The 25,003-nt window shown below is 34.4% G+C and overlaps 4 protein-coding genes and 5 non-coding genes across 9 annotated transcripts; 5 read left to right on the forward strand and 4 right to left on the reverse strand.

Moving 5' to 3' along the window:
• Nucleotides 1–97: 97 nt before the first annotated feature.
• TRNAS-GGA (transfer RNA serine (anticodon GGA)) lies at nucleotides 98–184 on the forward strand. The gene has a single exon. It is a non-coding gene; the product is annotated as a tRNA-Ser (tRNA).
• A 1,237-nt stretch (nucleotides 185–1,421) lies between these two features.
• TRNAT-UGU (transfer RNA threonine (anticodon UGU)) lies at nucleotides 1,422–1,494 on the reverse strand. The gene has a single exon. It is a non-coding gene; the product is annotated as a tRNA-Thr (tRNA).
• Nucleotides 1,495–3,156: 1,662 nt separating this feature from the next.
• On the forward strand, nucleotides 3,157–3,229 carry TRNAF-GAA (transfer RNA phenylalanine (anticodon GAA)). Its single transcript has one exon. It is a non-coding gene; the product is annotated as a tRNA-Phe (tRNA).
• A 2,123-nt stretch (nucleotides 3,230–5,352) lies between these two features.
• Nucleotides 5,353–10,204, reverse strand: LOC135657869 (ATP synthase subunit beta, chloroplastic). Its single transcript, XM_065176033.1, has one exon. The coding sequence runs from the start codon at nucleotides 10,202–10,204 to the stop codon at nucleotides 8,708–8,710; it is 1,497 nt and encodes a 498-aa protein (XP_065032105.1). The 3' UTR covers nucleotides 5,353–8,707.
• Nucleotides 10,205–11,032: 828 nt separating this feature from the next.
• Nucleotides 11,033–12,575, forward strand: LOC135657870 (ribulose bisphosphate carboxylase large chain). Its single transcript, XM_065176034.1, has one exon. It carries the CDS (start codon nucleotides 11,033–11,035, stop codon nucleotides 12,494–12,496), a length of 1,464 nt encoding a protein of 487 aa, XP_065032106.1. The 3' UTR covers nucleotides 12,497–12,575.
• A 211-nt stretch (nucleotides 12,576–12,786) lies between these two features.
• LOC135657867 (acetyl-coenzyme A carboxylase carboxyl transferase subunit beta, chloroplastic-like) lies at nucleotides 12,787–17,197 on the forward strand. The gene has a single exon (XM_065176030.1). The coding sequence runs from the start codon at nucleotides 13,236–13,238 to the stop codon at nucleotides 15,057–15,059; it is 1,824 nt and encodes a 607-aa protein (XP_065032102.1). The 5' UTR covers nucleotides 12,787–13,235; the 3' UTR covers nucleotides 15,060–17,197.
• A 932-nt stretch (nucleotides 17,198–18,129) lies between these two features.
• On the forward strand, nucleotides 18,130–22,665 carry LOC135657865 (cytochrome f-like). The gene is made up of 2 exons (XM_065176028.1): nucleotides 18,130–18,952; nucleotides 22,610–22,665. Exons 1-2 carry the CDS (start codon nucleotides 18,130–18,132, stop codon nucleotides 22,663–22,665), a joined length of 879 nt encoding a protein of 292 aa, XP_065032100.1.
• A 131-nt stretch (nucleotides 22,666–22,796) lies between these two features.
• TRNAW-CCA (transfer RNA tryptophan (anticodon CCA)) lies at nucleotides 22,797–22,870 on the reverse strand. The gene has a single exon. It is a non-coding gene; the product is annotated as a tRNA-Trp (tRNA).
• A 164-nt stretch (nucleotides 22,871–23,034) lies between these two features.
• On the reverse strand, nucleotides 23,035–23,108 carry TRNAP-UGG (transfer RNA proline (anticodon UGG)). Its single transcript has one exon. It is a non-coding gene; the product is annotated as a tRNA-Pro (tRNA).
• Nucleotides 23,109–25,003: the final 1,895 nt, after the last annotated feature.

A 25,003-nucleotide genomic window follows, 5' to 3' on the forward strand; every position in this document is an offset into this window, starting at 1 on the left:
GAATTATTCCTATGGAACCATTCATCAGTCGTACCTACTGGAATAATATGAATGACTCGCTATTCACTCGGTTTCTGGTCAATAATAAGATTATGTAGGAAAGATGGCCGAGTGGTTCAAGGCGTAGCATTGGAACTGCTATGTAGGCTTTTGTTTACCGAGGGTTCGAATCCCTCTCTTTCCGTTTCTCTTAATTCACCAACGTTACTGAACACAATATATCAAATCAAATAACAATTGATACCATCATCCCAACAAGAGGACCTGACCTTTTTTTGATAGAAATTCTCTATTCCTAATTACATTACTGTGGTACGTAAAATACAAATATCGGAAAAAGAAAGAGCAAAAAAATCTTACTGCTGATCCATTTGTGATACGTGAATGAGAAAAATGCGGATCAAGGCCCTTAGATCTATTTATTTTATTTCGGCGAAAAGAGACAAAATTCTCTGAAACTTTCTTTGTTATTTTCGTTAGGTTCAAGTCTGACGGGAATAATATTCTACGACTAACAACTCATTTATTTTCAAATCGATCCATTTACTATCTATTATTTGATTTACTACTCCTTTATATTGGAATGAGTCAAAAGTCAAATGTTTTGGCAATTCCTCGGGGGGGGATAAGGCAATATAATTTTGAATCAGAGCTTTCGATCTTTGTTTATCCTTCGTAGTAATAATATCTCTGGGTTTACAACGATAACTTGGTATATCCACTATACGACCATTAACTAAAATATGTCTATGGTTAACTAATTGCCTGGCTCCAGGAATGGTCGAAGCCATACCCAATCGGAAAAGGATGTTATCCAAACGCATCTCAAGTAATTGTAGTAAAACCTGACCTGTTGACCCTTTAGCTTTTCCAGCGATATGCACATATCTAAGTAATTGTCGCTCTGTCAGACCATAATGAAAACGCAATTTCTGTTTTTCTTCTAGACGAATACGATACTGCGATCTTTTCCCAGAACGCAATTGGTTTTTAAGATCACTTCCGGATCTAGGTCTTTTACTAGTTAGTCCTGGTAAAGCCCCCAGACGGCGTATTTTTTTGAAACGAGGTCCTCGGTAACGAGACATAAAGACTCCTTTTTAATTTTATGGATTTTATTGAAATTTCATTTTTTCAGAATAAAAAAATGAAAACTGAACTATAAATTAAGACTGAACTAAGGGATAAACAAAGCAAAGCTAAATTTACCGAAATACTACAAAGTAGAATAAAATAAATTGTATCAATATCCGGATTTTTTGTATATATAGGAAGTTGCAGCTCCGTTTTATGATTTGTTCGGTAGAGAGAGATCTAATTGTTCCAATACATTTTTTGGTCATGGTTGCAAGTTACCACGACATAACATATGGGAAAAGGAGGAGAGAGATTATCAATCACGGAAAAATCGATAGAGAAAAAGCCGGCTATCGGAGTCGAACCGATGACCATCGCATTACAAATGCGATGCTCTAACCTCTGAGCTAAGCGGGCTCACATAACATAACAGAAATAGTATATAGAAATTGAGGAAACTACCGGATTTTAGCTATTAGCTGATCTTATCTATTAGCTATTCGTTTAATATTAACTATGAACTATAACTATATAACTATACTATAACTATATAACTATATAGTATAGTATAGTTCTATATAGTTATATAGTATACTTCTAAACTATATACTATAACTAACTATAATAATAATTCTGACTATTCTTCTGACTATTCTAACTATATCTAACTATAATATACAACATAATGTATTTATTTATATATTTATATTTTATATATTTATATTATGTTAATTATAGCTATAGCGAATCGGTCCTAAGATAAAAAAAAAGATAAGGATAAAGATACAATCTAAATGAAAATGAGACATTCCTCTGGTTTGATTCGGAAAAGGAGGAGATAGGACAAAAAAAAAGAAGAATGAATATCGACCGTTCCACTATTCCAAATCGCACTGTAAAAATGAAAGGGAGGGAGAAACATATATATGTTGGATATATCTATCCATATTGAATTGCGGATACATCAATGATAGAATCATTTCTGATTGAAACAAGGTTCATTCAATATAAATGAACTGATGGGGGATAGCCAAAAAAATCAAACAGCAGCATACACTTTTTCAATATAGAAATCATTATCTAACGAATTCAACGGGTCCAAACAAACAAAATAAATGAAAAGGATAGTTGGAATTCCAACTAGGTCTTGGTATCAAAGGGGATATGGCGAAATCGGTAGACGCTACGGACTTGATTGGATTGAGCCTTAGTATGGAAACCTGCTAAGTGGTAACTTCCAAATTCAGAGAAACCCTGGAATTAAAAATGGGCAATCCTGAGCCAAATCCTTATTTTGAGAAAACAAAGGTTTATAAAACTAGAATTTAAAAGGATAGGTGCAGAGACTCAATGGAAGCTGTTCTAACGAATGGAGTTGACTACGTTTTGTTGGTAGCAGGAATCCGTCTATAAAAATTACAGAAAAGATGGTCCTATATACCTAATACGTATGTATACATACTGCCATATCAAACGATTAATCATGACCCGAATCTATTATATTATAATTATATATAATTATAATATGAAAAATTCAGAGTTATTATGAATCCATTTCAATGGAAGTTGAAGGAAGAATCGAATATTCAATTATGAAATCATTCATTCCAGAGTTTGATAGATCTTTTGAAAAACTGATTAATCGGACGAGAATAAAGAGAGAGTCCCATTCTACATGTCAATACCGACAACAATGAAATTTATAGTAAGAGGAAAATCCGTCGACTTTTTAAATCGTGAGGGTTCAAGTCCCTCTATCCCCAATAAAAAGCCTATTTTACTTCCTAAGTATTTATCCTCTTCTTTTTTTTCATCAGTGGTTCAGTTCAAACAAAATTCACTATCTTTCTCATTCACTCTACTCTTTCACAAACGGATCCGAACTAAAATCCTTGGATCTTATCCCAATTTGGATAGAACCTGTACAAATGAACATATATGGGCAAAGAATCTCTATTATTGAATCATTCACAGTCCATATCATTATCCTTACACTTACTTGTCAAATTTTTTACTACTTTTTAGTCCCTTTAATTAACATAGACACAAGTACTCTACTAGGATGATGCACGGGAAATGGTCGGGATAGCTCAGTTGGTAGAGCAGAGGACTGAAAATCCTCGTGTCACCAGTTCAAATCTGGTTCCTGACACGTAAATAATGTATCGGATAGATATTCATACAAATTAATCGAGATAGATCGGGCGTTAATAGTCTAGAGCATGATACGTATTTACTCATCTAGATGTTACATATTTACTCATCTATTACATATATTTACTCATCTATTACATATTTACTCATCTAGATATATATATATATATATACCTCCCCTTGGGGGGATTGGTTACATATTTACTCATCTAGATGTATATATATATATACCTCCCCTTGGGGGGATTGGTAAAAAATATATGTATGGATGGTTATGGTAAAGAACAAAGTGAGATTATGCTCCCGTCTCTTTTTTCTTTCTTGTTTCTTCATACTGTGCTTTCTCTCATTCAAAAAGAATATTAAGTCTTCATCTATATTCAAAATAAAAATAAATAAGTAAAAGTAAAAAAAAACTTAAAAGTCGAGAGGAGTTAAAAGATAGCAATAGACAGAATGCACTTCAGACACAGTACAAATAAAATCCAATCCCTTTTCATTTCTTCATTTCATATTTTTGACATTTATTCCATTTCTTCACTCTTGCTTACGTTACTTTCCGAGGTCCATCTACATCTAAGTAAGTTATGTGCGCGGTACAAAGTTCATAGTGCAGAACTCTTTTGATTCATCCCATTGTTTCTGCTCATACGAAATGGATATGATCTATTCCAAATTTTGGAATATAAATGAAGTTTTTTTTAGGTTATCCATAATACGAATTAAAGTCCGGTTACTTTCTTTCATCTAGAACGGAACGTAAAAATATTCCTTCACTTGAAAGAAATCTGGAATCGTGTCATAGTCGTATTAAGTAAACATTAATTTCTTATCATTTAATGAGCATCTTGTATTTCATAGAAATTGGGGGTAATATAGTCCTTACGTAGGGGCCAACCTATCCAACTTTCCGGCATCAAAATACGTTTAAGGCGTGGATGATTATCATAAGAGATTCCCAACATATCATAAGATTCGCGTTCTTGAAAATCAGCACTTCTCCAAATCCAGAAAACAGACGGGATTCTAGGATTATTCCTTGGGGCAAATACTTTTATGCATACCTCTTCTGGTTTAGCTATACCATACTGTATTCTCGTAAGATGATACACACTGGCTAAAAATCCGCCTGGTGCTACATCATAGGCACACTGGGAGCGTAAATAATTGTAACCATATACATATGAAATGACAGCAATGGAATCCCAATCCTCGGTTTTTATTTGTAAAGTTTCTATTCCTCGGCAATCAAAGCCCAAAGATCTATGAACTAAATCATGGTTGACTAACCAATCAGATAAACGATCCTGCTGCATCTTCTTGATCTCTCCCACATTTGTATTTGTATGAGTATTTCAATTTACAATGAAATTTTTAAAGATTGACCCTTTCTTTCTTATTCTGCACAAAAGAACCTTACCTTGTCTGATTCACTAATTCATGGGGAGATACTGAACTTTTGGATTTGAAAAATGTTTCAGAAGGTATCTCTGAAGTAGATGGTGATTGATAGAGCAATTCTTGATCATAATTTCCAGTATGAGTACTGCGTCTAACACAAAACTTGTGATTGGTAGTAAAACATCGATTTTCCTGTTGAGACACAGTTCTATCTTCAAAGATTTCTCGAGATATTTTCTTACGAAGTTTCGTTATAGCATCTATAACCGCCTCTGGTTTAGGTGGGCAGCCCGGCAAATAGACATCGACAGGAATTAGCTTATCGACTCCACGAACAGTACTATAAGAATCAGTACTGAACATCCCTCCTGTAATAGTACAAGCTCCCATAGCAATGACATATTTTGGTTCAGGCATTTGCTCATATAATCTTACTAAAGAAGGAGCCATTTTCATTGTTACTGTGCCGGCTGTTAAAATTAGGTCTGCTTGTCTAGGACTCGATCTTGGTACCAATCCATAACGATCAAAGTCGAATCGCGAGCCTATTAATGAAGCAAATTCAATGAAACAACAACTGGTACCGTATAGAAGCGGCCATAAACTGGAAAGTCTTGACCAATTCGAAAGATCATTCAATGTAGTTGAAATAACTGAATTGGTAATTGTTTTGTCAACTAAGGGAAACTCAATCAAATTCATAACTGTCTCAATGTAATCTTTTCCTTCATTTTTATTTTGATTGTCTGAATATTCAGTTAAGACCATTCCAATGCTCCTTTTCGCCATGCATAAACTGAACCAACAATTGGGATAAGCACAAAAATTAAAGCTTCGATAAATACAGATACACCCAATACATCGAAACTCATTGCCCATGGATAAAGAAAGACCGTTTCAACATCAAAAACAACAAAAACTAGAGCAAACATGTAATAGCGGATTCGAAATTGTAACCAAGCATCCCCAATGGGTTCTATACCCGATTCATAACTAGAGAGCTTCTCTGGTCCTTCACTAACCGGGGCTAAAACTCCGGAAATTACAAATGCCAAGATAGGAATAACGCTTGATATTATTAGAAATGCCCAGAAAATATCATATTCGTGAAGCAGAAACATAAATGTACTCCTATTAATGTGGAATATGCTGAATTATTCGATTCGAATCGGAATTGTCAATTCATCCATAACTTCTTATCTTAGGCGAAACAAGAATTGATTTTGATCAAATCAAACTGCATAGTTTAGAGTTTGTTTGCTGTGGGGCATGTTTTGTTTAAAGATTCATCTAATGGAATCCCACTTACATTTTGGATTTCGATTCTATTTAGATATGGTGTAGACATAGGATGCTCTTACACAAACAAAACTCTCTCACTTTGTCTTGGGTTCTCTATCCTCTAGAAAAAGGTAATAAAATACTAAAATATCCTATGCCTATAACTATTCCTATGCCTATAACTATAATAAATATCAATACCCTATAATATAGTAAAGTAAATATCCTATAATTAAATACTATGAATACTATATTCATTAGAATACTATGTTGATTATATATAATCAACATAATGAAATAATAATAATTTCATTTCCTTTTTTTAAAACTTAAATTTTTCAATAGTCATATGGGGTAAAATGTCTAGGGATTTCTAGCATATTCTATATTATTCGAAGTATTCCTTTTTCATTAAAATCTGGGTATAGGATCATTGCTTCTATTGATTTGATACGAATATGAATACATAATCTAATGCATCGAATGATTTTTTATCTTTTTCTTGTCCTAGATTTCATTTCTATTTTTCTTAATTGATTCAATCCGTTGAATTGAGAGGTGACATATAACAACTTATATCTTTCTATACAAAAAATTGGAAACTTGGAACCTGTACTATCCCACCTCCTCAGAAATAAATAAGAAGAATCGAGTTATTTCATTAGAGTTAGAATGAAAGATTCATTCTATTTCGGACCAATCTCTAATACTAAACAAAGATTACGATTTGGAATGAACCAAAATACTTGTTTGTTTTGTTACGGCAATAACGCTTAATAATATAATGGTAAGACCAAGCAATGGGTTAGATTTCGCTACAAGAAAAAGGTTTTACAGCAAACCTATACTAGACAATGAAACATAGCAAAGAGTGGAGTAGTATAATCGACGGAATCATAAATGATTTACATAACATTTTCAAATAGAAAGAATCACACATTATCGAATGATTCGACGGACCAAATCAAATCCACAAACCCACTCAACTCATAGAATATAGAAGAAGAAACGTTAATATATTTAGGCCCAATTCGTTATCTCTCCATTATCTCTGAATCAATCAATAAGGTTGCTCTTGTTCTGCCAAAAAACGATTAGTGATTAGTTAGGGGGATTCTCCAAATACAAGACAAGACCCAAGACCAAGAAAAGAATAGGTCCTAGACCCATGTGACTTAGGATTAGACTTGGTTGGTCCCATAGAAATGAAAACCATACTAAACTATATACTAAACACTAAACTATATACTAAACAAAAATATAATATATTAGGATTAGGGCTATACGGACTCGAACCGTAGACCTTCTCGGTAAAACAGATCAAACTGATTATTATCGAAATGATTCGAACTGTTTCAAAGACCCAACATGCATTTTGTTGCATTGGGCTCTTTCATCAACTGATGTAAAGATCAGTTAGTCCACCATATTTTTTCTTTAGAGGAAGATAATGAGATGGTTCCATGTGCTCTGATTTATTATTTGTATTCTGATCTAGGAGCAATACCAAAGTGTTTCAAAGAAGGGTTATCTTGACTTAGGTCTGCCTTCGGCCTAGATCAACCTAAGTTAAATGGAATCTCTATCGCTCCGCTGCAACAGTCGAATATGAGACTTCATACACCTTAAAGTTCATAGGACGAAAAGAGGTTATTTTGAGGCCCTTATACTCATTATGCCTAGCATTGAATGGGCTGGGTATTTACCTTATCAACTATCAAATCAATGGCGGGTTCTATTTGATTTGGCAACTGAATTCGCGCCTGAATCGGACCGAACCAAATATTTGTCAGGCTATTGTTCTCTTGTTCCCTCGAACCTATGGAGTAAGACATCGATTTCTCAATACGATCAATTATGTTCATTGCATAATAGGCTCCTTTGAAAAGCATTGGCGCGCGTGTAAACGAGGTGCTCTACCAACTGAGCTATAGCCCTTGTCATAGACATCTTAACATATAGATAATTTCTTGTCAAGATGGATATTCCATAATCCACATCATAGCTCTCTGATCTATTTATTTTATTTACGCTTAACAGAACAGATTTATTTACGCTTAACAGAACAGATTAGTATTGCTTAGAAATAATATTCCACCTATAATCCCCGAAGTGATGGGTTCTTTTTGTGGTGATAAATGACCTACTTAACTCAGTGGTTAGAGTATTGCTTTCATACGGCGGGAGTCATTGGTTCAAATCCAATAGTAGGTAGAACTTATTAGATACCGGAGTCGATGAAATGATATCTAATAAGTTTTTCTACCCCATCTTCTTTTTTTGTTTTATCAGATTAGACTTGATTGTGTTCAATTGGCAGAATCAACATGTGGTGTATAATAAAGAACTTTTTAAAAACTTCTCTTTATTATTTTGATGTATTGACTTGACTAGTAGGAAATAACATTGACAGCCTCTACTCGTGTCCTAGCTCGTCTGAGAGCTAGATTCGCTTCAATTGCTTGTCTCTTACCCTCAGCTCTACTCAAGTTAGCTTCAGCTATTTCAAGAGCTTGTTGAGCTTCTTGCGGATCAATGTCAGTACTTATTTCCGCATCATTTCCTAAAATGGTGATTTCATTATTACCTATTCTAGCGAAACCACCCATCAGAGCCACCGTTAACCATTGGTCGTTGTTGAGGCGTATTCTCAAAAGACCTATATCTACAGCCGTGGCAATAGGGGCGTGGTTTGGTAATACGCCAATTTGGCCACTATTAGTAGATAAAATTATTTCTTTCACTTCTGAGTCCCAAATAATTCGATTAGGAGTCAGTACACAAAGATTTAAGGTCATTTCTTCAATTTGCTCTCCTCTTCTAAGTTCATAGCTTTCGCGGTAGCTTCATCGATGTTACCTACTAAATAAAAGGCCTGCTCGGGAAGACTGTCTAATTCTCCGGAAAGGATCAGTTGAAACCCCCTAATTGTTTCTGCAAGACCAACATATTTTCCTGGAGAACCAGTAAATACTTCTGCCACGAAGAAGGGTTGTGATAAGAAACGCTCGATTTTTCGTGCTCTTGCTACAGTTAAACGATCTTCTTCGGATAATTCGTCCAACCCAAGAATAGCTATAATGTCCTGAAGTTCTTTGTAACGTTGTGAAGTTTGCTTAACTCTTTGCGCAGTTTCATAATGTTCCTCGCCAACGATCCGAGGTTGTAACATAGTTGACGTTGAATCTAAAGGATCCACTGCTGGATAAATACCTTTGGCAGCTAATCCTCTCGATAATACGGTAGTAGCATCTAAATGTGCAAATGTCGTGGCAGGAGCAGGGTCGGTCAAATCGTCCGCAGGTACATAAACGGCTTGGATCGAAGTTATAGATCCCTCTTTGGTAGAAGTAATTCTTTCTTGCAAAGAACCCATTTCTGTACTAAGGGTAGGTTGATAACCCACTGCAGAAGGCATTCTCCCCAATAAGGCGGATACTTCTGATCCTGCTTGGACGAAACGAAAGATATTGTCGATGAATAGAAGTACGTCTTGTTCATTAACATCCCGGAAATATTCCGCCATAGTTAGGGCAGTCAAACCAACTCTCATACGAGCTCCCGGCGGTTCATTCATTTGACCGTAGACTAGAGCTACTTTTGATTCTGCAATATTTTTTTCATTAATTACTCCGGATTCTTTCATTTCCATGTAAAGATCATTTCCTTCACGAGTACGTTCGCCTACTCCGCCAAATACAGATACGCCTCCATGAGCTTTGGCAATGTTGTTGATCAATTCCATGATGAGTACTGTTTTACCTACTCCAGCTCCTCCAAATAGTCCGATTTTTCCTCCACGGCGATAAGGAGCTAAAAGATCCACTACTTTAATTCCTGTTTCAAAGATTGATAATTTCGTCTCTAACTGTATAAAGGCAGGTGCAGGTCTATGAATAGGAGATGTTGTGCTAGTATCTACAGGACCTAAATTATCAACAGGCTCCCCAAGAACGTTGAAAATTCGTCCGAGGGTAGCTCCACCGACTGGAACGCTTAGAGGAGCTCCCGTGTCAATCACTTCCATTCCTCTCATCAGTCCATCTGTAGCACTCATAGCTACAGCTCTAACTCGATTATTTCCTAATAATTGTTGTACCTCACAAGTCACATTAATTTGCTGACCAATAGTATCTCGACCCTTAACTACCAAAGCGTTATAAATATTAGGCATCTTGCCCGGAGGAAAAACAACATCCAGTACTGGGCCAATAATTTGAGCGATACGCCCTAGGTTTTGTTCTTCAAGTGTGGAAACCGCAGGACTAGAAGGGGTAGGATTGATTCTCATAATTATAATTAAAGTAAAGTATGTCGAAAGTTTTTTTGAATAGTGCCATGCCAAGTCGAAAATAAATGTCCGATAGCAAGTTGATCGGTTAATTCAATAAGAAATAAATGGGAGTTAGCACTTGATTTAGTTGGTACCACCCAACCGAATACGATTCAATCGTTTACTCATTCAATTACTCATTCAATGAGTCAATTTTCAAGTTCAGCCAATCCTTCTTTTTTTCAAAAGAAATATTAAGTACATGAAATCACGAGTAAGTCTCTTTCATTTCTCTATCATTATAGAAAAACCATCCGTATTAGATTCTATTATCTATAGAATTCGAACCCGAACTCCATTTATGATTCATTATTTCGATCTAATTGGCCATTGTTCTTTTTTTTTTTTGAATAGATATTGGATTTCCGCCTATCTATTCTTTATACCCTTTTAGGATGAATTATGCCTATTTTCACATCTAGGATTTACATATACAACATATATCACTGTCAAGAGTGAATTTTTCTTAGTATTTGGATTCAAAATAAGAAGGAGATCCATTTGATTTTATTGTAAACTTGCAAAACAAACATTGGGTTTGGGTTGCGCCATATATATCAAAGAGTATACAATAATGATGTATTTGGAGTATACAATAATGATGTATTTGATGAATCAAATACATGGTCTAATAATGAACCATTTCATTTTAACATAACATTGAAATTAGTTGATAATATTAGTTGAATATTTTTTTTCTTTTTTTTTATTTTTATTTTTGTCAAAGGTTTCATTCATGCATAATCTATATCGAGTAGACCTTGTCGTTGTGAGAATTCTTAATTCATGAGTTGTAGGGAGGGACTTATGTCACCACAAACAGAGACTAAAGCAAGTGTTGGATTTAAAGCTGGTGTTAAAGATTACAAATTGAATTATTATACTCCTGACTACGAAGTCAAAGATACTGATATCTTGGCAGCATTCCGAGTAACTCCTCAACCTGGAGTTCCGCCCGAAGAAGCAGGGGCTGCGGTAGCTGCCGAATCTTCTACTGGTACATGGACAACTGTGTGGACTGATGGACTTACCAGTCTTGATCGTTACAAAGGGCGATGCTACCACATCGAGGCCGTTGTTGGGGAGGAAAATCAATATATTGCTTATGTAGCTTATCCTTTAGACCTTTTTGAAGAAGGTTCTGTTACTAACATGTTTACTTCCATTGTGGGTAATGTATTTGGTTTCAAAGCCTTACGAGCTCTACGTCTGGAGGATCTGCGAATTCCCACTTCTTATTCCAAAACTTTCCAAGGCCCGCCTCACGGCATTCAGGTTGAAAGAGATAAGTTGAACAAGTATGGTCGTCCCCTATTGGGATGCACTATTAAACCAAAATTGGGATTATCTGCAAAAAACTACGGTAGAGCGGTTTATGAATGTCTACGTGGTGGACTTGATTTTACCAAAGATGATGAAAACGTAAACTCACAACCATTTATGCGTTGGAGAGATCGTTTCTTATTTTGCACCGAAGCACTTTTTAAAGCGCAGGCCGAAACAGGTGAAATCAAAGGACATTACTTGAATGCTACTGCGGGTACATGTGAAGAAATGATGAAAAGGGCCATATGTGCCAGAGAATTAGGAGTTCCTATCGTAATGCATGACTACTTAACTGGTGGATTCACTGCAAATACTAGCTTGGCTCATTATTGCCGTGACAACGGCCTACTTCTTCACATCCATCGCGCAATGCATGCAGTTATTGATAGACAGAAAAATCATGGTATGCATTTCCGTGTACTAGCTAAAGCATTACGTATGTCTGGTGGAGATCATATTCACGCCGGTACAGTAGTAGGTAAACTGGAAGGGGAACGTGAGATGACTTTAGGTTTCGTTGATTTATTACGTGATGATTATATCGAAAAAGACCGAAGTCGCGGTATTTTCTTCACTCAAGATTGGGTCTCTATGCCAGGTGTTCTGCCCGTGGCTTCAGGGGGTATTCATGTTTGGCATATGCCTGCTCTGACCGAAATCTTTGGGGATGATTCCGTACTACAGTTTGGCGGAGGAACTTTAGGACACCCTTGGGGAAATGCACCTGGTGCAGTAGCTAATAGGGTGGCTTTAGAGGCGTGTGTACAAGCTCGTAATGAGGGACGTGATCTTGCTCGTGAAGGTAATGAAATTATCCGTGAAGCTAGCAAATGGAGCCCTGAACTAGCCGCTGCTTGTGAAGTATGGAAAGAGATCAAATTCGAATTCGAACCAGTAGATAAGCTAGATAAAGAGAAAAAGTAAGTGTGCATAATTCAGTAATTCCTGTTTGTTCTCCTAATTGATTGCAATTAAAGTCGGCCCAATCTTTTCCTAAAAAAAAGATTGGGCCGATTGCCGAATAAAAAAAAAAAGAATGAGCATTCTATACTATGTATTTGCATATATCTTTTATATGTACAGATGTACAGATCTTACCTATATATACAAGATAAGATCGAAGACTAAACAACTCAATACTTCTATTGTTTGTTGTTGGATCCATAGGATTGGATTAATTATGGATCCTTGGGATTGGTGGACTTTTTTATATCTCCTAGTTTCAGGCCATAGATCAAGCCAAGGGAAAGGCTCCTTTACCCATCCTATATATTGTCTTTTTCGTTCCATGTTAAAATAGAAACTTAATTATTTGATTATACGAGAACAAATTCTTTATTCTTTATTTATAGAAATAAACAACTATCTCTATTTTCGATGAGAATTTGTACATCACATGGAAGAAAGCTGTGTCTTTCTATTTTAAAATTTATAAAAAGATTCTATCAATATATATTGAAGTGATACCTCGGCTTCCCACAAAGGAGAATCATTTCTTTCAATACTTACTCGTTCTTTCAATACTTACTCGTTATTAATTAACAATCCTAATGATTAGGATTAGATTCGTATGCTTAATTCTGATAAGAAATCAAATAGTGAAAGTAAAATGATTATCCATCGAATGTATTGTATTTCATCAAATAGGGGGTAGAAAGACTCTATGGGAAAATGGTGGTTCCGTTCGATGTTGTCTAACGAGAAGTTAGAACATAGGTGTGGGCTAAGTAAATCTAGGTGTGGGCTAAGTAAATCAATGGATAGTCTTGATGGTATTGGACATACCAGTAGAAGTGAACAACCTATTCTAAACGATACGAAGAACGATACGAAGAAAAAGATTCCTAGTTGGAATCATAGTGGTAATTATAGTTTCACTAATGTTGATTCTTTATTTGAAATCAAGGATATTTGGAGTTTGATCTCTGATGACACTTTTTTAGTTAGGGATAGTAATGGTGACAGTTACTCTGTATATTTTGATATTGAAAATCAGATTTTTGAGGTTGACAATGATAGTTCTTTTCTGAGTGAACTAGAAAAAAAACTTTCTAGTTATTTGAGTAGGGGGTCTAAGAAAAAGAATCACTACTATTATCATTACATGTATGATACTCAATCTGGTTGGAATAATCACATTAATAGTTGCATTGATAGTTATCTTCGTTTTGAAGTCAGTATTAATAGTTCTATTTCGGGTAGTACCAACAATTACAGTGACAGTTACTTTTATAACTTCATTTGTACTGAAAATAGAAATAGTAGTGAGAGCGGTAGGTCTAGTAAAAGAACTAGAAAAAATTTCAATGATTTCCATGAAGAGGTGGAATCCGATTTCCATGAAGAAGTAGAATTCCACGAAGAAGTAGAATCCGACTTCCATGAAGAAGTAGAATCCGATTTCCATGAAGAAGTAGAATTCCACGAAGAAGTAGAATCCAATGATTTCAATGAAGAAGTAGAATCTGATTTCAATGAAGAAGTGGAATCCGATTTCAATGAAGAAGTGGAATCCGATTTCAATGAAGAAGTGGAATCCGATTTCAATGAAGAAGTGGAATCCGATTTCAATGAAGAAGTAGAATTCCATGAAGAAGTAGAATTCCATGAAGAAGTAGAATCCGACTTCCATGAAGAAGTAGAATCCAATGATTTCAATATAAATCAAAAATACAAACATTTATGGGTTCAATGCGAAAATTGTTATGGATTAAATTATAAAAAATTTTTTAAGTCAAAAATGAATATTTGTGAACAGTGTGGATATCATTTGAAAATGAGTAGTTCAGATAGAATTGAACTTTCGATTGATCCCGGAACTTGGGATCCTCTGGATAAAGATATGATATCTATAGACCCCATTGATTTTCGTTCAAAAGAGGAACCTTATGGAGATCGTATCGATTCTTATCAAAGAAGGACAGGTTTAGCTGATGCTATTCAAACAGGCATAGGTCAAATAAATGGTATTCCCGTAGCAATTGGCGTTATGGATTTTCAGTTTATGGGAGGTAGTATGGGATCCGTAGTAGGCGAGAAAATTACTCGTTTGATCGAGTATGCTACTAATCGATCTCTACCTGTCATTATTGTGTGTGCTTCTGGAGGAGCACGCATGCAAGAAGGAAGTTTGAGCTTGATGCAAATGGCTAAAATATCTTCTGCTTCATCTAATTATCAATCAGATAAAAAGTTATTCTATGTATCAATTCTTACATCTCCTACAACTGGTGGAGTAACAGCCAGTTTTGGTATGTTGGGGGATATCATTATTGCTGAACCTAACGCCTACATTGCATTTGCGGGTAAAAGAGTAATTGAACAAACATTAAAAAAGGTAATACCTGAAGGTTCACAAGTGTCTGAGTATTTATTCCATAAAGGTTTATTCGACCCAATAGTACCACGTAATCTTTTAAAAGGTGTTCTGGGTGAGTTATTTCAGCTCCACGGTTTCTTTCCCTTGAATCCAAGTTCAAAAATGTAAAGTATAGCACTAGATTCAGTTATTTTATTTGTAGCGAACAAGTATTTAATTCGTCGTAATCAGGTGTTTTCTTTGGTGACATAAGTTCTCCTTGTAATAAGAGACAGAGGTTTCGGATAATTTTTATTTTATATTTTATTATATTTTATTTATTATATTTTAGAATATAGAATATATAGTTTTAGAATATAGAATATATAGTTTCTATCTAGTCATTTTCTATCTAATCATATAGAATTATAGTTGATATTACTTATTACTTATAAATAAATATTATAAATAAATAATATTTATTATAATTTTTTATAATATATTTATAATATAATAATGGCTTGATATAATATAATAATGGCTTGATATTACTTATAATAGATATATCATAAGTAATAGATATATCATAAGAAGATATCTTTCTAATAGATAGAAATATTAAAACAGATAGAAATATTAAATTGAGGCACCTATTCTATGACAGATCCCAACTTACCCTCTATTTTTGTGCCTTTAGTGGGCCTAGTATTTCCGGCAATTGCAATGGTTTCCTTATTTCTTCATGTCCAAAAAAATAAGATTGTCTAGACCCAATGGGACCGAATCTTATCAATTTATTTCAACACTGGATGATAATACAGATATTTATCTCGTGTAATATGGTATGATATGTGGCTCTTTCCGAACACACAAATGAAAGAATCGTTATGCGGATATATGATATCTGCATAAATGCATGTATATGTGAATATAGCTGGTTCAAAATGGATTAGTGAATATTTTAAATAGAAAGTCAATGTATCTAACCAATTACTCTCCTAATGTTTCACATCAGAATAGTGCTAGTTGATGAAAGTTACTTCGGGATCAAGAAAGGTAAAGTCAAATTTATTTGGGTTATTCGCTCAATTCCAATCGAATGCACTGGATCTAGTATAGTATGAATTGGCGATCAGAACATATATGGATAGAACTTATAACGGGGTCTCGAAAAACGAGTAATTTTTGCTGGGCCTGTATCCTTTTTTTAGGTTCACTAGGATTCTTAGTGGTTGGAACTTCCAGTTATCTTGGTAGGAATTTGATACCCGTATTTACATCTCAGCAAATCATTTTTTTTCCACAAGGGATCGTGATGTCTTTCTACGGGATCGCGGGTCTATTCATTAGCTCGTATTTGTGGTGCACAATTTCGTGGAATGTAGGTAGCGGTTATGACCGATTCGATAGAAAAGAAGGAATAGTGTGTATTTTTCGCTGGGGATTTCCTGGAATAAATCGTCGCATCTTCCTTCGCTTCTTTATGAGAGATATCCAATCAATCAGAATAGAGGTTAAAGAGGGTCTTTATACTCGTCGTGTCCTTTATATGGAAATCAGAGGCCAAGGAGCCATTCCCTTGACTCGTACTGATGAGAATTTTACTCCACGAGAAATTGAACAAAAAGCTGCCGAATTGGCCTATTTCTTGCGCGTACCAATTGAAGTATTTTGAAACGAACTGAAGTGAAGAATAAAATGAAGAATAAATATTTTCTCAAGATGGGGGAAGGAACTTGCTAATTCCTCTTTTAATACAACTGAAGTTTCTTCATTCTTTTATACTAGAAAAAGGTCTAATCTAACTAACGAATCTAATCTAATAAGTATAGATATAAATTCATCAAACCTATCCGAACATGTATTTCGTAATACAGAATTCATCTTTTTAGGCCCAAGATTTGGAATTGATACCCTTTTCTGGTTAGACGGTGAAACATTTCGAAAGAATTAATTGATCCAGGGGGAGTTTTTTCGTCTCGAAACTCGATTCGTTACTTCAAGTGGGTTTTCGAGTATTCATCGAAAGGAACAAATGAAAATAAAATTGGTTCAAATTTGCCCAATTGAGATATCTGGAATAATATTTATTTCTTTTTTTCTCATTTTCATCCGAAAAGAACTCTTATTCTATGTCTATATTCCTTCTAAATCAAAAAAAAAATAAAATTATTACACAATAATAGGAAAGGAATAGACCCATAGGTCAATACCTTGTTATACAACTCGTGCTTCAAAGAAATATCAGATCAGATAGAGTCAACGAATGAAGCAGGTTCATTAACAATTCAATTCACAGAAAAAAAAAAATGAAAAAAAAGAAAGCATCGGCCTCCCTCCCATATCTCGCATCTATAGTATTTTTGCCCTGGTGGGTCTCTTTCTCATTTAATAAATGTCTGGAACCTTGGGTTACTAATTGGTGGAATACCAGGCAATCCGAAAATTTTTTGAATCATATTCAAGAGAAAAACGTTCTGGAAAGATTCATAGAATTAGAAGAACTATTCCTATTGGACGAAATGATAAAGGAGTACCCGGAAACGCATATACAAAAACTTCATATAGAAATACACAAGGAAACAATACAATTAGTCAAAGCACACAATGAATATGATCTCCATATCATTTTGCATTTCTCGACAAATATAATCTGTTTCGCTATTCTAAGTGGTTATTTTATTCTGAGTAATGAAGAACTCGTCATTCTTAATTCTTGGGTTCAGGAATTCCTCTATAACTTAAGTGACACAATAAAAGCTTTTTCTATTCTTTTAGTTACTGATTTATGGATCGGATTTCACTCGACCCATGGTTGGGAACTAATGATTGGTTCGGTCTACAACGATTTTGGATTGGATCATAACGATCAAATTATATCTGGTCTTGTTTCCACTTTTCCAGTTATTCTAGATACAATTGTGAAATATTGGATCTTCCTTTTTTTAAATCGTGTATCTCCTTCGCTTGTAGTAATTTATCATTCAATGAATGAATAAAGAACTCATTTGATCTTATTATATCAATCAAATCAGAATCTTTCTTCGTGTATAAAGAAAGTATTTTCAATTTGACTTAATTCTTTATACTTTTATCTGTTCAAGGTATTCGTCCTATATTCCAGTACAATTATTCCAGTACAATGACAGACTCGTGTATAGGGAACTATACTAGCTACCTATCTAATTTATTGTAGAAATTCGGGGATCAATGATTGGACATGCAAAATAAAAATACTTTTTCTTGGGTAAAGGAAGAGATGACTCGATCCATTTCTGTATCGATCATGATATATGTAATAACTCGGGCATCTATTTCAAATGCATATCCCATTTTTGCGCAGCAGGGTTATGAAAACCCGCGAGAAGCAACGGGACGAATTGTATGTGCCAATTGCCATTTAGCTAATAAACCCGTGGATATTGAAGTTCCGCAAGCTGTGCTTCCTGATACTGTATTTGAAGCAGTTGTTCGAATCCCTTATGATAAGCAACTGAAACAAGTTCTTGCTAATGGTAAAAAGGGGACTTTGAATGTGGGGGCTGTTCTCATTTTACCCGACGGATTCGAATTAGCCCCCCTTGATCGTATTTCTCCTGAGTTGAAAGAAAAGATAGGAAATCTGTCTTTTCAGAGTTATCGTCCCAACAAAAGAAATATTATTGTGATAGGTCCTGTTCCCGGTCAGAAATATAGTGAAATCGTCTTTCCCATTCTTTCCCCCGACCCTGCTACGAAGAAAGACGTTCACTTCTTAAAATATCCCATATACGTAGGTGGGAACAGAGGAAGGGGTCAGATTTATCCTGATGGTAGCAAAAGTAACAATACAGTCTATAATGCTACATCAGCAGGTATAGTAAGCAGAATAGTACGTAAAGAAAAAGGGGGATATGAAATAACCATAGTTGATGCATCGGATGGACATCAAGTGGTTGATATTATACCTCCAGGACCAGAACTTCTTGTTTCAGAGGGTGAATCCATCAAGCTTGATCAACCATTAACAAGCAATCCCAATGTGGGAGGCTTTGGTCAGGGAGATGCAGAAATAGTGCTTCAAGACCCATTACGGGTCCAAGGTCTTTTGTTCTTCTTGGCATCTGTTATTTTGGCACAAGTTTTTTTGGTTCTTAAAAAGAAACAGTTTGAAAAGGTTCAATTGTACGAAATGAATTTCTAGGTGCAGAGATTCCTTAACATCAAGTTGGTAAAAAGCGCCGAATTTTTTTTGATCCATACAATTATGTATGATCAAAAAATCTGTAAACCTTTTTGGTTGCTTTGTTTATACTTTTTTTTCGTTTTGCGGGATGTCTGGAATTCATTACTTGTATCCTATTCTTAGTAATAGACAATAGACATACAAAGAAAGAGAATACAGAGCAAGGATGGGAAAAATGAAAGAAAGAAATCCTTTTAGGAGGGATTACTAGTCTTACGAGTCTTCTATTCGACACAAGAAAAGGGCGGAAAATCCTTTTTCTTGTGTCGTCTTATATCGAAATAATAATGATTTTTTCTCCTGTTCGTCAAAGATTACCATTCCTTCTTTTCCGGGTCCACCAGAACTCTTTTGGTTAGATTCATAGGAAGTTGTGGACAAACAAAAAGAGAGAAAGGATTAGGGGAATAATTGATTGAGCAAATAGAACTTCTTCAATTAACTTAAACTTTTAACTTAGAGAAATTATTCAAGAGAAATTATTCAAACAAATTATATTATAGAGTTTTATAGAGTAAGTTCTATAGAGTAAGTTCTATTAGTAGTTTAGTATAGAAATTATTTGCAGGATGTCTCATGCGTAGAAATCTATATAATATTGTATTATTCAGAAAATCCATTGATTACTCTTTTCTTGTTTCTTCATAAGAGTTAATATTATGGAGGAAAGGAAGAACAGAGACTATGAATCAATCAATAGATTCAATTCTTCAAAAACATTATTAAGAAACAAAAGAATAGAGTGGTTTGAAACATCAGAGCAAAGGATCCGTTTTGTCATTTCATTTCTACGAATATAATATTTTGATTATGTTGACTGGCCAATTTGTATGTTATGGAATAGATCATAATCTTCCTATAAGAGTAAGAAAAGAACTCAACGGGACCTTATCGCTCTAATTAGACAAAGGAGGGTAAGGTCCCGTTGAGTTCTTTTCTTACTCTTTCATGTCTACAATCCGGTTTATCCGATTACTAGAGAGATGAACCCAACCCAGAATATGAACCGTAAAAGAAAACACCTATTAAACCGATCACAGGAATACCAGTTACAGTACCAACCAGCCAAAGAGGAATCCTTCCAGTAGTATCGGCCATTTCCCCTACTTTCCTCCACATTTTCTCAAATGGTCGTGCTAGAGACAAAAACAGTCATGGATAATTATGAGGATGGTATCTTTCCGAATGGGATAAGAGAATTCCTACTATTCTCTTTCTTTCTTTCAATTGAAGAAATAATTGGAAAATAAAACAGCAAGTACAAAAATGAGTAATAAACCCCAGTATAGACTGGTACGATTCAATTCAACATTTTGTTCATTCGGGTTTGATTGTGTCATAGCTCTATAATTCAAATTAGGTTTATCGTTGGATGAACTGCATTGCTGATATTGACCCCAAAAAAGAAACGGTAGGTACAGCTAGTCCGTGAACAGCCAACCATCGCACTGTAAAAATTGGATAGGTTCGATCTATGGTCATTGGGGGCCTCCTAAAAGGATTTACTAAATTCATCAAGTTGTTCCAAAGAATCAAAACGGCCGGTTATCAATGGAATACCTTGTCGGCTCTCTGTGAAATACTCGTTTGGCCGAGGACTTCCAAACACGTCGTAAGCTAAACCCGTACTGACGAATAACCAACCCGCAATGAATAGGGAAGGTATAGTAATGCTATGAATGACCCAGTATCGAATACTGGTAATAATATCAGCAAAAGAACGTTCTCCCGTGCTTCCAGACATTCTGAGCTCCACAAATTTTTGTACATTCAAAAAAGGGAATCGATTCCTTGAAAGATGGGATCAGTAAATGGAAAACTACTGATATTGCATCTTTGTGAGATCGTCAATTTTGTACCAAAGGTTTATTTCAAGTATACCGAATCAGTATAGCTATCCTTCCTCTGGCACAGCAACGCAGTCTCGATCGGTACCGAAATGCTACATAATTCTTTTCTTCTTTTTTTGTTCCTTGTCTATGCATAACTCTATGTTATTCAATAGATCAATAGAAAATTACTCAAATTCCTTATAAGATTTCCATTATTGGATTCATAATAGAAAGTAAAGATCTTGGAAAAGCGTGAATCGATGGTTTCTAATAATTTATGAAGCATATTATAATATTCACACAATTCAATTATATGTATGCGAAATCTATAATAAACCCATTTTTTGGTTAAAAGTTTTTTTGTTCAAATCTTTTTATTTCAAGTAATTGGTTGGTCGTATAATACAATAAATATACTGTAATACAAAATACAATAGTATATACTATATTAGTGAAAGAAACAGAACATGAAAGAAACAGAACCCAGTTGGAACAATCCATATTCGTGATGCAACCGTTATTGTATTAGATCCAAAACAAAGGTTCTTTCTTGACCAAACTAGAAGTATGGAACTCCATGATATGGAAAGACAGAATATAGAATCTAAAAGGATAATGGAAGTTGTTCGTCTTTGAATCGAGTTGGACCTGAAAAAAAAGAATAAAAATATAAAAATGAAAAATAGAGTAAAGGTTTTATTTTTTTCGATAGATCGTGGGACACCTTTTTCTTTTCATTCGAAATATTATGTTATGGGCAATTAAGCAACCTATTACTGTACTGAGTCCAATGAGTTAAAATAAATAAAAGGTAAATAGTATCAGGCCGTTCGTTCCAAAAAGGATTAGATCCTATTGAAATAGAAAGGAAATGATTAAAATGGAATTTTCAAATCCAATTCTTTTATTCCAAAATTACTTAAATTACTTATATTTTATTTAATATTTTATTTAATATTTAAGTATAAGTCCATAAGTAATTTAAGTTTTGAATGAAGTTACACGGCACAGTTCTTAATTACTATTACTTTTACTTATACTTTATATTTTACTTACTTTTACTATTACTTTATTCAACTCACAAATACTTTATTCAACTCACAAATTCCACAATGAATCTGTTGATTCCGAATCATAGGATCGGTCAATGTCACAGCAGATGAATCGAATTTTTCTACCTATGTCACTCTTAGTTAGTCTTATCTATAATGACTGATGAATCCAGAATTTTCAATTGGAACTAAACTAATTCTGTCAATTGATTTTTTCTTGCCGTCGTATTTTGTAAAAATTGAAACTTAGGTAAGTGTTTTATCAACATATGTAGCAAAAGAACATATCTAATTTAGCTCTTTCATGCTTACTATAACTAGTTATTTCGGTTTTCTACTGGCTGCTTTAACTATAACCTCAGCTCTATTCATTGGTTTGAACAAGATACGACTTATTTGAAATGAATTGAATGAAAAATTGATAAAAACGAATATTTCTCTGAGATTCCGGGTATTCTATGGTTCTTTCTCACATCAATTGCCAATTCTTGGTCATTGAGATTCACGGATAATTCAGATTAATATTTAGGGATAGATCTTACCTTTCTTTTTATCCCCTTAAACAAACCGAAATGATTGAAGTTTTTCTATTTGGAATCGTCTTAGGTCTAATTCCTATTACTTTAGCAGGATTATTCGTAACCGCATATTTACAATATAGACGTGGTGATCAGTTGGACCTTTGATTGAGTAATATTTCTTTCTTTTTTTGATTGACCTCCTGCAGGAAGGAGGTCAAATTCAAGTTACAATTCAACTTTTTGTTTTGTTAAATTATTAATTATTTTATTGTGATTCGACATCAAATAAACCGAATCACGCTCTGTAGGATTTGAACCTACGACATCGGGTTTTGGAGACCCGCGTTCTACCGAACTGAACTAAGAGCGCTTTCTTATCCTTATGACAGGAGATACGACTGTACTGTAAAGAAAAGTAATTTTTCTACCCCCAATACGTCTTGCATACATATAGTATGCAAGACCGGAAGATTATGTCCAATTTTAATCGATCTCAATGAATCCCTCGTTACTGCCCATGGGAGAAGTAATAGGTAGGGATGACAGGATTTGAACCCGTGACATTTTGTACCCAAAACAAACGCGCTACCAAGCTGCGCTACATCCCTTTTCAAAATTGTTGTACAGTTTCATTGTACAAAATCCCTGTCTTGTTTTCCATATCGTCATTTTCTCCTCCATCTATATACAATTTTCTTGTCATTTCTTCTTTTTGGTTTCATATAATAAAAGAATTATATACATCTGAAACCTAACGTATAAAAAAGTTAATATTTATCAGTAATGCTCAGGAACAAGGGATTAGATTTTTTTTCTTTTACAAAAAAAGAAAAAAATCTATTGCTTCATTGTACATATCTATTTTAGTTAGGAATCCTGTTTAGTTAGGAATTCCGTGTAAAAAAATACAAATGATCTTGAACTACAGCATCTGACCATATATGTATTACAATCCATAATAGAAGGAGGATTTTCAATGCGAGATATAAAAACATATCTCTCCGTGGCACCTGTGCTAAGTACTCTATGGTTTGGGTCTTTAGCAGGCCTATTGATAGAAATTAATCGGTTATTTCCGGATGCCTTGTCATTCCCCTTTTTTTAATTCTAGTTATTGATTGATATGCGAAGAAATGAAGAAAATTAGAGATACAATTCCACGTGACTAAAATTTCGAATTTCGCCCCTATTTTTTCAGTTCTTTAGGATAGGAAGGAAAAGAAAAAAGTGTATTGAACCTCAGCAAAAATGTGGTAGATCGAAGATCGAATTTTGGAGAACAGAAATGAAAATGTGGATCCAGTCTACGGCGAGTTCCACGAAATCATAGCATAGAAAGAAGATATTTAACTTAAATAATAAATAAAATAAATATTAATAAAATATTGAGATTTAGGATAGGAACAATTGAGAGTTAGAAAGAAATTGTATTATTTAATTATTACTCCATTAAATTATTACTTTATTATTCTAGTAAAATTGTTACTCCATTAATATAATATTAATTATCATTATATAATGAAATGATAATTGCAACGAAATACTTAGAAATTCCATTTCTAGTTAGTAACTTCTATCGATTTTTTTTGTTCTTTTCTTCTTCTTCAGCTCGGATCGAAAATAGAAGAGTTAAGCCGATCCAAAATTCAAAGGAGGTTCATGGCCAAGGGTAAAGATGTCAGAGTCATAGTTATTTTGGAATGTACCAGTTGTGCCCGAAATGATGTCAATAAAGAATCGCCAGGTATTTCTAGATATATTACTCAAAAGAATCGACACAATACGCCTGGTCGATTAGAATTGAGAAAATTTTGTCGCTATTGTAACAAGCATACGATTCATGGAGAAATAAAGAAATAGATCGAACAGAACGCGTGTGCGCTCTCGCCAAGGAAGAGGAAGAACTTAACATATATTTAGAAGAACTTAACATATATTTAACATACTTAACATATATTTAACATATATAATATACATAATGTATAATATACATAATGTATAAGATATATAATATACATAATGTATACAAATCAAAGCCTATTTTGGTCGGATCTGAACTGAAGTGAATAAAGAAATAGAATTTTAGAAATAAGGAATAAACCATGGATAAATCCAAGCAATCTTTTCGTAAATCCAAGCGATCTTTTCGTAGGCGTTTGCCCCCAATTGGATCGGGGGATCGAATCGATTATAGAAACATGAGTTTAATTAGTCGATTTATTAGTGAACAAGGAAAAATATTATCTAGGCGGGTGAATAGATTGACTTTGAAACAACAACGATTAATTACTATTGCTATAAAGCAAGCCCGTATTTTATCTTTGTTACCTTTTCTTAATAATGAGAAACAATTTGAGAGAGCCGAGTCGATCCCCAGAACTACTGGTCCTAGAACCAAAAATAAATAGACATACTCTTCAATTGACTCAAAACTCCAATTGTAACTCAAGCTCAGATTGATGTTTTGTTCGAAAAGGCCTAGAATCTAGAGCGGGTTCCTGTG

This window comes from Musa acuminata, unplaced genomic scaffold (assembly GCF_036884655.1).
Source record: "Musa acuminata AAA Group cultivar baxijiao unplaced genomic scaffold, Cavendish_Baxijiao_AAA HiC_scaffold_319, whole genome shotgun sequence".
Lineage (NCBI taxonomy): Eukaryota > Viridiplantae > Streptophyta > Magnoliopsida > Zingiberales > Musaceae > Musa > Musa acuminata.

Excerpts from the sequence above, each read along its gene's own strand:
- LOC135657867 (XM_065176030.1), top strand. The coding sequence starts at position 13,236 with ATGGGAAAATGGTGGTTCCGTTCGATGTTGTCTAACGAGAAGTTAGAA.
- LOC135657869 (XM_065176033.1), bottom strand. The coding sequence starts at position 10,204 with ATGAGAATCAATCCTACCCCTTCTAGTCCTGCGGTTTCCACACTTGAA.
- LOC135657865 (XM_065176028.1), top strand. The coding sequence starts at position 18,130 with ATGACTCGATCCATTTCTGTATCGATCATGATATATGTAATAACTCGG. Across the intron at positions 18,953-22,609 it reads AGACCCATTACGGGTCCAAG|GATTATTCGTAACCGCATAT; the intron begins GTCTTTTGTTCT and ends TTACTTTAGCAG.
- LOC135657870 (XM_065176034.1), top strand. The coding sequence starts at position 11,033 with ATGAGTTGTAGGGAGGGACTTATGTCACCACAAACAGAGACTAAAGCA.